At 33.4% G+C, this 13,026-nt stretch overlaps 1 protein-coding gene across 1 annotated transcript; it reads right to left on the bottom strand.

Annotated features, from left to right (window-relative positions):
• Nucleotides 1-326: 326 nt before the first annotated feature.
• LOC114267625 (pre-mRNA-splicing factor ATP-dependent RNA helicase DEAH10-like) lies at nucleotides 327-13,026 on the bottom strand. Its single transcript, XM_082902909.1, has 13 exons — nucleotides 12,971-13,026; nucleotides 12,758-12,863; nucleotides 12,596-12,673; nucleotides 12,441-12,508; nucleotides 9,991-10,103; nucleotides 9,258-9,474; nucleotides 8,224-8,641; nucleotides 7,571-7,774; nucleotides 5,209-5,369; nucleotides 4,723-4,908; nucleotides 3,965-4,197; nucleotides 3,367-3,431; nucleotides 327-413 (listed from the first exon to the last, which is right to left on the bottom strand). Exons 1-13 carry the CDS (start codon nucleotides 13,024-13,026, stop codon nucleotides 327-329), a joined length of 1,992 nt encoding a protein of 663 aa, XP_082759035.1.

Raw genomic sequence — 13,026 nt, 5'->3', positions numbered from 1 at the left:
TCAAATGAAAGTTACATCTATTAAATTATTTTTGAGGAGCTATTGTCCCTATTGTCAAATTTCTTGACCACACAGATCAATCAAAGATTGCAAAAACTGTGGGGCCACTATTTTGTGATAGAGATTCTCATCAGTTCACAACTTTATTCAAATCAATTTGTAATTATTAAAATTTTGAACTTTCTAAGGCTGCTAAAAAGAAAAAGAAAAAGAAACAGTTTATTACTGATATACATTACTGTAACAAGGCAAAACAAAGTTGACAACAGTTGATGCTGATCATTGAATTGAATTTATTAGTTTATAGATAAAATTAACCTAATACACTAAATCCAAAAAACATTTTCTTTGTCTGCACTATGTTCTTCTTCAGTTGGCTTGAAGTATTCTTCCATGGTTTTCTTCCTCAATAACTGTAAATTAGAATAGAAAATCTCAAGAGCTGAATTCATGTGGCCTTGAGAAAAACGTAAGCTCGTTTGTTTAAGATTATGAATTTTCTTGTGAGATCTTGTGTTCAAATTTGTTGTTGTCAAGACCAGTAGTTAAATGAGTGTCTCCCTTCCTAGCCAACCACCAATGCAGTATTCATTAAAAAGAAAAATCATGAAACCAAGCGTTTGGATCATAATATTATTTGTTATTAGACATAGCCTCAAAACGTGTTTAGATTTGAAGCGTTGAATTACTTAAGATACTGAAAGTGGCAATGCATTATCTTTGTGACTGATTTTATGTTCTTGTGATTATCTATGATGTCCCTGTCTTCTGTGTTTTCCCACCTTCAAGTTATATTTTTTTCTATTTGGTGGGTCAGGTATGTAAGCAGCCTTGGTGATAAGAGAGTTAAACTCTTTGATATGGGAGCAGGTGCTAGTGATCCTACAACAGATGAAAATGTTCAAATGGCGTCAGGTGAGATCAGGACCCTCTTCATGTCTGCATCTGAACAATTTGTTGAGCATGGTGTATTATTTTGAAAACAAAAGTTGTCCATGTGTTTATGCTTCTCGTGTTTGTTGTTATTGAATGCCCCCAATATGATTCGTGGCTTATTTGTTTTTGTCGCTAATTCATTTTCTACAAATTAGTAATTCTTAGGCCCTAAGTTCTATGATTAGCAACTTGGTTTTTTTCTGCTATTAAGAACCTCTTGGTGGTAGAATCCTATTATATTTCTATTGGAATTGAAATCTGCCTTCACCTTTTTCTGTAGCTAGTAGCCAATGAATGTAATGATGTTAATGGGTGTGAATTATGATTGTTGCGTATGGAATGAGTACAGGAACTTGGAGTAGATAATAGATATAGAGGGGATGTGTTCAGAAATGGAAAATGAAGTTTTTAATGTGGTTTAGCTTAGTACATAAGTGAATTGTCTGGTTATATTTCCTTTACTTTGTCTTATTGTCTTGCTAATGTTGTGGTCATGATGTGGCAGATTGAGTCTTGGTATTAAGAATTAATGAAAGATTAAAGGTTTTTGTAGCATTTCATTTATGATCCTAGACTTTGCTTTTAACAATCCCATGGATTCCTCATATGAGATAGAAAAGATTGCAAATATTTTTATATCATGTATCCAATGTTATTAGCTATAATTCCCTGTATAAGCATGTCAGTTAAACAATGTTGAGCTCAACTATAAACCATCCAAGGTAACCCATTCTTCATCTTGCTTTCACAACATCAATGTAAACTGTGTCTATCTTGGAGTAATTATTTTCAAATTTTTGTAGCAAGTTGATTTAATTTAATCTTTGTTAACTCTTGAATATTGATAGTGAATTTTGGGTGGCTTTGTGTACTAAGATTTATGTGTGATTGCTGCAGATACTACAATTGGCACATTAAATTGCAATCTATTAAATTAATCTATCATTGGATAATTTTTAATTGGTAATCTATTTGAGAGTTTGGCCTATTCAATGCAGGTCCTGCAAGCTTGCATCAATTTGAAGCTTGGGAGCTCTTTGCTAGATTTTGAATGCCATTTCAACGAAGCCATTGGGAAGAAGATGCGATGAGTTGAGTTGTTTTGTTATGTTGGTAGATATAACTCCAATTACAATCTGTTCTTTGAATAGTTGAATGCTACAAACAATACTTATGGCAATAGCTTTATAAATTGGAAATTATATTTTTGAAATCTCTGTCAGTTTATGAAATCTCTGTCAATTTTTTAATCAGAGCATGGTATTTGTTTGTTATTGAAATATCTTTTGATTAGGGGTTGTTTGTGGTGTTCTAAATAAGTGTACTTTTTATCTTTTTGGACTAAAAAGTAGAGGAAAAAAATATGGATGTTTGGATTAACTTTTTGACTTTTTACAAAAAAATGTGTATTAAAATATTGTATAAAATTACGAAATTACCCTCGCTGACACAAGCAGCAATAATACGCAGTGCACTTTATGTCTATTTTCAATTTTTTTTTATTATTATTATTTTTTTTTATGGCATGTGTGGCTACAATTGTGCTACGTTTTCAATTGACTTGGGATGTGTGGCTGCACAGTTTTGTGTAGCGCTGTTTTGCTTTCTTTCTTTTTTTTCTTTTTTTTTCAATCGACAGATTTCCCGCCAAAAAAGAGGTAAATAGTATGATTTTTTTTAATTTTTTTAGTGACTTTTTGGCTTTTTAGATTTTTTTGATGATGCCAAACAAGCCAAGCCTCTTTAAGTGATGAGCATTTTATTTTTTTTCCCCATGTAGTTGAATTTTAATTTGGAAATGAACAGATGGTCTGATGATATGTTTGATATTTTTTGTTTGGTTGTTGAGAAATCAAAAAAGGAATATAAATTGATGTTCATACTAGTATTTTCAGAGTAATTGTTAACCCAAAAAAAAAATATATATTCAAACTTTTAGAGACCAATTTTAGTTGTCTCAAAAAAATTATAACCTTTACAAACACACCATTTTCATTTGTTCCAAAAACTAAGACTTTTAGAGACCACTTTCATTTGTCCCCAAAACTAAACTTTTAGAGACTAATTTATGTTGTTTTAGAGACCAATTTATGTTATCTTAAAAATTAATTTTTGTCTCTATAACTACTCCGTCTGGTGGACTATAATTAGACTTATAGAGACAAATTTTGGTTGTCTCAAAATCAAAACTTTTTGCAATCACATATTTTTGTCTTTAAAAGTCTATTTATAGTGACGAATGCAAAATTTTGTCTCTTAAAGTCATTTTTTGACTTTTCCGGACGGGTCATTTGGGACAAACTTCATGACAAAGAAAATTGGTTGGCTAAAGTTTTTCCCAACAAATATTATACTTTTAGGGACGGAATAAATTTGTTCCTAAAATACTGATTTCTTGTAGGTTGTTTTTTTGTAGTAGCTTTTTTGCACCATATTGTTTGTGAAAATCAGATGGTCTCCCTCTAGGCTTAAGAAGCACTTTGTTGCAGTTTGTGCTCGACCAGAAAGGGAAAAATATGTAGCAAATACTCGATTTCCAAATTGAATACACTCTTTCTATCTCTATCTTTACCTCGCCCCCCCCCCCCCCTCTCCCTCTCTCTCTCACACAAACACACACATCCAAAAGCAAAAAAAAAACATTAAAAAAAAGAATGGGATCACATCAATTAAATTAACTAGGTGACAGACCCGCAAAACCTCATCATGATGAATAATAGATGAGGAGAAACAAACAGCAAAAATACTTAACAATGACAACTTTTACGTAATTGGTCTACAATGACAAATTCATCTTGTGTTTAACTACTCAAAATATCCATCATAATTTGATTGAGTTTTTATTTCCCATACTGAATCATCTCACTGACTGAAAATCGAAAAGCCTCTGGTTCCATTTATAATATAGTTAATCAATTCTAGTTGCTAAGGCAAATAAAAAAACTTACAATCACTTTATTGAATGACTCAAGCAGCTTCATGAACACTAGCTACATAAATGCATTACAAATAAGTCATGAATGCATACCTCCTCTTAACTTCTCACAAGGAGCATAAAAGATAGATTCCACTGAGAGCATTGCAACAGTTATTAACATTTCGTCCATGCAATTGAACTGGCTAGCCAGGATGAGTGCTTTGGAATGAATAGGCTTTAAGGGAAACCAGGCTATTTGATGCCCAATTGGGTCCGACAATTTATATTCTTCTGTTGTAGCATCTAGCAAGACCAGTATCTCCAATGATTTGATGACAGCATCCCTGGTCAAATTGTAAAACTGACGGCAATAAATTCCTTCCACTAATTATACAGCACTTCCATAAGAATAGAAATGAGCATTCAGTAAATGTCAAAAAACAAAAGTTTATGGTAGATAGTGCAAGCTCCTCAAGAAAGCAGACAATAGAAGAGGACAATAAAAAATAGATTATGAAAGAAATCATGATTACAAATCTTCTGTTCTTTTCTTTCTGGTTTAACACCACCCCCTTTGGCTTTCCTTTGCTTAGTTACCAATCACTCATGGAAATCACTCACAACCTAGTTGCTAATGATCAAAAGTATCGACTCAGAGCCATGAAATACACCCTTTCATTTTTTCTTTCCCTGCTTCACTACAAACCCAGAAACCTTTCTCTATCTTCAATTTAAATTTGTTCATATAATATAGTGGGCTAAGTAAGGTTGGCATAAAATAACTCATCAAAAATGCATGCACAAATAAACATCAGTGAAACGAGTAAAATGCTAAACCAATACAAGACTTAATTCTTTTTTTTTTCCACCTTGATGGTTTTTCCATGAAATCAAACCCAAAAATATCATCAACACCAAGAGCCTTTAGTTGCAAAATGATATTTGAAAGGTTGCACCGTGTAATCTCTAGAATTGTAGAATCCCTGAGTTTCTCAAATTCAATCTCAGGGTAGAGGCGGAAGCACTTGCCTGGTCCTTCACGGCCTGCACGTCCACTGAAATAAAGTAACAAACATGAGATTAAAATTTGTTTATATTCAGTCAATGAAAAATGCAAACAAATATACAGAAGGAATATTGAGTAAATACAACAAAATCTACATCATTTGGCTTGTTTATATGATGAAGTTCGTAAACCTATAGGTACTCTCCCCCACCCACCCACTCCATGAAAAAGATAGCTCAGAACATAAGTAGATCTCTTTTTTAAGGAGGACAATTTACTCAAAATAGTAAATGAAATCACTAAAATATAACATGGATTTTTCTGTCTTTTAGTAATCCAGTATGCCTACCTTCTTTGCAAAGCCTGTGCTTTTAAGGTTGGAACAAAAATCAATGATTCCATTGCTGTACAAGCATGGTAGGTGCATGCTTTCATCAATCCAGGATCTATCACATACTTGATTCCAGGTATTGTTACGGATGTTTCAGCAATATTAGTTGCTAGTATTACCTAAACAAAACAGGCAAGCATATTAACTAGTGCTAGACATAGATACCAGAAATTATTAGAACAGTGCATCACACAAGGAAATGATCATCCAACATGCAAGTATAGCTCACACTTCATACCATTTCCAATAGTCATGTAAGACAAACAACAAAAAACAAAAGTGATCAAAGAAATAAACACTACAAAATTTTACTGGCTTATCAGAATATATTTCAACTTAAAAATCGATCATACAAATGAACCAAATGATTCAAAAGCATCTTAAAACACGTGACACAATCACCAGGGACATCCTCAACCAAAAGGCAGAGGATGATTCAGTACATACACCACAGCACCCTTTTAGAAAAAAAAAAAAAGAAAAAGATAAGTCTAGCAGACTGTCCAACCAATATGCACGACACACTTGGGAAGTCACAAAAATTCAAGAGAACCATGTTTTAGATTCTCATCCAATGCATTGCCTATTCTTTTTGACACCCTTGTATGGTTCCAGGAGCATCAAGTAACAAGAAGAGTGAACTTGGTGGCAGGCACTCACCAAAATCATAAGCTGGTACCAAATTTTGGAGTACTTAACATGCAACTGCTGATTAAGGGTTTTGATTCTTTTGATTTTCACATAATTTAATTTTGTGCAATCATTAAAATAGAAAATTCCTACATCTCATTGTTATTTCATTAATTATGCTTATATACATAGGCTTCAGTTCAAACCAGCATAGTCACCATGATATTAATTATATGACTGTTAATAATATGTCAGTTCTAACTAGTTTCTGCAGAATTTCTTTTGACAAGTGGACCTCAACCCAATATAACCTCATTATTTGTAGACTCTGTTTCAACCAGGGAGATCAAACCCAGGAACAAACATTATAGCCCAAGTAAAATGCCATATTAGACTGCTGGAACAATCTTCTGTGTAAATAAAATAAATAGAAACAAAATTCAAACAAATAAATATATAACGTACTGAATTTATTTATCGAAGAAAATTGAAAGACCAAGTCGAGTGTGTGACATTCTGTCCGTAAGACAGATTCGTCCCGCTTCGGTACTTTCGGTTGAGTGGCGTCTATCTCCCAAGATACAATGATCTTCACAAATTTGTAGAAGCACTTCAAACAAATTTGTCCGGTGAACTAGAACCTTGTGTCCTATACTCTCTTTGAATTTACTCTAAAACTAGAATGAAGAATTAATAATGCAATGGAGAAAATTGGACAACAAATATATAAGTTGCAGACTGATTTTCGGGATACAAAAACACTGCTAGAATGTTGGTATTTATAGGCAGCACAAGTGCTATCCGAACAGCTATAATATTTAAATGAACAGGTGCTGTTTGAAAACAAACAGATATGCAAACTATTTTCAACAGATTTAACTGCTGCAGTTGAAACTGTCCAAATTTTTTAATCTATTTGGACATTTTAACAGATCTAAAACTGATTAAAACTGTTCGGCAGTTACTATAGGAAATTCAAACAGAAAGAGACACAACTTTTGGACAAGAATTTGAATTCAAATTCAAATTCAAATTACATAATTTAAATTAATTTCTCCCACAAGAAATTTTGGAAAAGATTCAAATAAATTTTGTCCGAAAAATTAATACAAGACCCGACCCACACCCGCGCCCGGCACGGCCGGAAGCGGCGGCGCGCGCGCGTGTGGTGGTTTGGGCTAAAGTACACTTTGTCCATAACTCCTCCCTTCTACAAACTTGGGGTGCCCCTTGGGGCCTAACCCAAGTGTTGTAGGGTAGAGCTTATGTACTCAACAAAACTCTCTTAAAGTTTTAATGTGGGACAACCCTTTCCAAAGAAACCCACATTTACTTCCTTAAATTTTCTATTACACGAACCCGAAAACGACGTCACGTTCCCATTCACTCATAAATGGTTTTGACGAACCGTCTTCACCGTGTGACTTGCCACGCGGCAAGGAACACGTCACCTCTTCGGACCTGCCCCAAAAGATGTTCGGGGCCCACTCAATTTTGGGCTTAAAGTTGGCCCAAAATAAGCTTTATAAACCAAATTTTCCAACAATAGCCTTTAAGAGGGTCATTACTGTTTTTCCTTCTAAAATTACTAGCATCAAATTAAAAAATTCTAAGTCAACGATCATAAATATCTGAAAGCATCCAGCTAATACCCTACCTAAAAGAAATCTAATATGCATCAACAATCTACCTTGCGAAATCCGGTTAGAGGTGGCATGAACACCTGTATCTGCTTTTCTGATGGAAGAGATGAGAATATGGGTAAAACTTTTAGCTTCTGGTTGTCTTCTGGTAACTGTCTAAGACTTTCTTGGACAAGCTTCTCAACATATTCAATCTCTTCTTGGCCAGTCAAGAATACATGTATATCACCCGGACCCTCCTCCGAATGTATCTATGAGGTGAGAAAATGAGCTAATGAAGTTGTAAAAATGAATGTAAACGAGGACAACCAGACAAATGTCTAATAAGTCAATAATAACTAGTGAACAATTGCAGACCCAAATTGATCTAGGTATTAAAGATGGATATGTTAAGGCCTTTGAGAAGTACTTGAGAAAGGAACAGTAAAACTTGATTCCACCATAACAAAAAGAAACAAGAGATATTGGAAACCAAACAGCAAGTTACTAGGTGGGAATATCCTAAACAACCTTTAAAGAAATCATATACACACCCCGGGAAAAAAACAGAAACTAAAACAAAATCCCTTGTAGCCCAAACTTCAACTTGACAAAAGAAGAGACTCAAGCAATCTAAAAGTGAGTTCCAATTTAAGTATTGTAAAAAAAAATACTGGGATAAGGTTGGAATCACGAGAACCCAAGAGAGTCAATTAACAACCTGAAATATAGTTATTAAAGCTGCATCAATGCAATCTGTCTCGGGATGATAAGTGTAGAGTATATCAACAAGAAACTGTCGCACTTGTACATGAACGACTTTTGCACTACCAAAATACTCAGAAAATATTTGTGCATCCAAACTGGCTGACATGATGATTAACTTCAACGGACTGAACTTTGTCCCCTGATATTGCTTGAGGATACCAGTGCTCTCAGCATCATTTTTTTTTCCCATCATCACACCATTGTTTGCTTTCATATGATCAATATTAGGGCATTGATTGACTGGTCCTGACCTCATGTTCTGCACACTTTTCAGTAAGCCCAGCAAGACATCAGTGTGGACAGTTCTCTCATGAGCCTCATCGACAATAATAATTGCATACCTAGAGAGGTATGGGTCCAACAATGCTTCCCTGTGAACATACTCAGCATTCATCAGAATGTATGCAAACAAGGCAACATGATGAAGTTTTAGTAAGTAAACATTCCTATACAACTACTCATCAATGTAAATAATCTAGACTCTGTGTACCATTTTTAACACCAAAAATTCTGAAGGTCTCAGAGAGACCTAAAGATTGATGTACAAAAGTTGTTAGACTGGGTATCACCCAGCAAGTGAGACAGAGGGAATAAACGGTAGGCAAAAACTGATGCACATAATTTTTTTCCACAAAAAGCAGGTGCGAAAATAGATTCGTTCAAATAGGTGCAACCGTATGAAGGATTGTACCTCCATGACAAATTGTGACTCTTCCATGTATATAACCATCTCTCTCTGTCTCTAATCCAATCCTACTGGCTGGGATATAATATTAGAGAACAAATTTTAAAAAAACAAAACAAAGGCTAAGTCTTCTAGATCATGGATGCATGATTTTTGTTACTTATTTAACACAAACTCCAAAATGAAGACACCAACTAGCAAGCTTAAAAAATAAACAATTCTTTTCCAGCAAATGCTACCATCAAATTAAAAGGTGACCTAAGTCCTTAATATAATGCAATGAAGTGAAACATACTTTCTACCTCAAAAGAAATCCATCTGTCATGTATTTGATCCTCGTTGAACTGAAAGTCATATCATCAAATCTAACAGAATAACCAACTTTTTGGCCCAACTCAGCACCGCATTCCTCAGCTACCCGTTTCGCAACACTAACAGTTGCAATGCGTCTAGTTTGAGTGATCCCAATGATCTTCCCATCACAACAAAATCCCGCATTAAACAGAAACTGTGGCAACTCTAGAAAAATTGGCCCATATAAGAGTAAAAGGTTAGAGAATAAACAAAGGGAAGATCCACTATAAGGAAGAGTAAACCCATTTTATATTTGTCCCCCAAGTCAAAGGTCCTGGCATAAAAACCCAACTAAGAAATTGTGACAATAAAGATTCAACAGTAAATCTCTTCATAAGTAATATGAAGTGCTGAAGCCTACTTTGCCCCTAATAGCCTTTTATCTTGAGCTGGTAGAATGATCCATCGTTTGTTTGATATCATGCATTACCTAGATAAGAGCCTAAAGCATGCATAAAGCTCAAAGCCTACTTTGCTCCAAATGCATCGAAATTCATATTGAAAAGTACATTATCACGTAAAGACACCTACTAAAGACGACATGTTAAATATTAAGTTCCAACCAAACATCTATATAAGGAATCACAAAGGAACACCATATATTATATTCCACTTTAGAACATTCTTACATGTTGTTCTAAAGGAAATTAGAAAAGAATATCATAAAAGTACAAAACTTACGTGTTGTTTTTCCGTTTCCAGTTTCACCAACTATTATCAGTATGCCATAACTCTTGACCTCCTCCACAAGTCGTTTTTCAACTAGGGAAATATCAATAACATTATAAGCAAATCTGCATTTGAATAATAAACCAAAGGTAAGACACCATACCAATAAATGAAATAATAAATTCATCATACAACATAATAAATTTTAAATTGTTCATATAATCCAAAAAGCACAAGTTTTCAAATATCTTTAATTTAATCTCCATAATCTCTAGGTTTTACTGCCTATTTCAACAAAAATTTGAAGGGTAGGTAGCTCATATAAAGGTTTCTAAACTGTTTGCCTCCATGAATTAATGTGATGTAAAATTAGTATACAAAAGAATCTGGCATAAAATTATTGGAAAATGATGTTGAGAAATAGAATTGCTACTCATAATAGGTCTTTAATTTTATTTAACAAAAATTTGACAAGATATCAACTATTTCATCCCCAAGGTAACCAAATATTTACTCAGCGAACATCCAAAATAGTGCTGAAATAATTGGCAAGCAATGTTTCATTTTTTAAGTGAAAGGGTTGCACTGAATCTGAGTGAAACAAGGAAACCTAAAGATAATTTCCACCCCCAAGGATTGCTGGTAGAGTTATATGCCAATGCCATCAAGGAGCCAGCCTTTTTATCAATGCTTCTCTAGGTAACACGACACTTGAATCGTCATTTGTTTAACGAGTACTATTATCAAAGAGTAATTCTACATATACAGAATTGAATCATATAGTTAAGTATTAAATTGTGTTTCAATATAATGGGATGCACCTCTTTAGCAGACTTTTTTCCAAATCTGATTTTACTTTACTATTCGCCTAGTCGAGTAGAACCTAAAAGTCTAAAGCTTTTTGAAAATTTAAAACAAAAAATCACCAAACGAAAAAAAAGTCAACAAAAAAGTCTATATATCCTTTCAAAGTTAACAATGGAAAAAATATGTAGAGGCTACAACGATAGGGGCAGAGGAGTGGAGTAAAAGAAACTTATAATAAACAAAACCCTCAGACAGTTGGGATCCGGAAGACAAAAAAAACACAAACACAAAAAAATTATATATATATATATATATAGTATTTTACACTTTGCCCCGTTATATTTGATATTTTTCACTTTGGCCCCTTGAATTTTTTTTTCGACTTTGACTTTTTATATTTTACGTTTTTCTCAACTTACTCCTAAGTTAATTTCTATTCAAAATTAGACAAAAAATGTCACATTAATTGCCGCATGAGATAAAAATATATTTTTATATTAGGATTTGAGTTTTTGTCACATGCGTAAGTTATAATAAAATAAAATATTTTTATATCACATGACTGTCAATTTGTTATTTTTTGTTTAATTTTAAAAATAAGTCAATTTTTTTAAAATAAATTGAAAAAAAAACTTAAAATATAAAAAGTCAAGTAGGGAAAAGAAAATTTAAAGTTGAAAATTGGTCAAATATAAAAAGGGCATAGTATAATTTACCTAAAGATTAAAATACACATTTTCTAAAGGTGTGAAGAAAATATAATTAATCACACAAGTTTAACAAAATTATACTGGACTACTTTGAAGTTTTAAATCATATAACAATTACATTATTTTTTTTCAATAATTCGTTACTCGTATTAAAAAAATGATATTGTCATCTATTTAAAATTAAAATATAGATTTATTTAATTTATTTCAATAAATACTCACCATTTGTATTAATTTCATTCGAGGTGAGTGTAATTTACCCTACAAAAATAGAGAGCAAATTTGTCCTACAAATTTTAAATTCTATTAATTTGTAAATATTTTTAAACATGGCACTATCATTTAATTTTCAAAATCTTTCCATTGAATTATAAATTCTTGCCCCCAAAAGCCACAACTAATATGTAATTCCCTTCTCTCTTTTTTTTTTTTTTTTTTGGTCTCAATTTTTCGGTAGTCTCACAAACAAAATATGCAACTCAAGTTAACTATATGGTATCTTTACATATATGTGTATATGATTCAATTAGCATGGTTTTAAAACTCATCAAACTTAAATTGAATTAGCCGATATTCTAGTACCAAAATAAATAAATAAATAAATTTCCCAACTTCCACAAATTAGGGTGTTCAAGGAGATGTTTTTAATACAATAATTAGGCCAAAAACAATTCAGATTAAAGATCAATCAAAACACAGCCAGACGATCTTTAAAATCCTACACTTTTCCGGTCCTTTTGGATTGAAACACACCCAAGGCCTTTGCATTCTTTTAATGTAACCCCTTTACAACCCAAATTAACAGTTCCCGCCACCACCGATGCTCTCAAAACCATGAGACAGAGACCAAGGTCCGATCCAAACAAGTATCCACGAGAGCAGCCGAATCATCAAAAACACATCAGAGATGTTTTCACATCCTATTCTTTTTTGACATTGGCAGACTCTTCCTCCTTCCTCTGCTTGTAAGCCTCCATTCCTTCCAAATACTTTCCCTTGTTTTGCTTTGCAATCTGCAAGTTCCCAAAATATAAAATTGATGTTGCAGAGACACACACACACAGAGGAAGAGAGAGAGAGAGAGATTGAGAGAGAAAGACAGTTAATTGAGCCTTTTCATAAGGCTTCTTCTGTTTCCCTGTCATGTTCTTCCATTCTTCACATATGATCTTTGCAACCTATCAAACGATGCCAATTTTACAAATTAGCATATGATCAATAACAAAAATTCAAGAAACTGAACGTGAGGCCTCTTCAATTACCTCCCAGACAGTCTTGCTCTCTGCAAGCAGAGCTGCTCTTCGCTCATTTTTTAACATGAAAAGCGCAGACATTGGTTGCTTCGGTTTCAACGGATCCTTTTCTTTCCTGTAGAAATTCAATGAGACAAAGATTAGATAGAGAGAAGAAGAAGAAGAAGAGGGGAGAGAGAAATATAGAGAAAATTACTGAATTTACTTTTTCAACTGAAATACTGTTTTTCCTCCAACAGCTTCATGGCTTTAGTTGTGAATGCCAAAAACGCAAACAT

The sequence above is a fragment of the Camellia sinensis genome, chromosome 13, assembly GCF_055761805.1.
Source record: "Camellia sinensis isolate YWXY chromosome 13, ASM5576180v1, whole genome shotgun sequence".
Taxonomy (NCBI): Eukaryota; Viridiplantae; Streptophyta; class Magnoliopsida; order Ericales; family Theaceae; genus Camellia; species Camellia sinensis.
The sequence above is the reverse complement of the archived record's forward strand: the minus strand, read 5'-3'. Positions and strand labels throughout refer to the sequence as shown.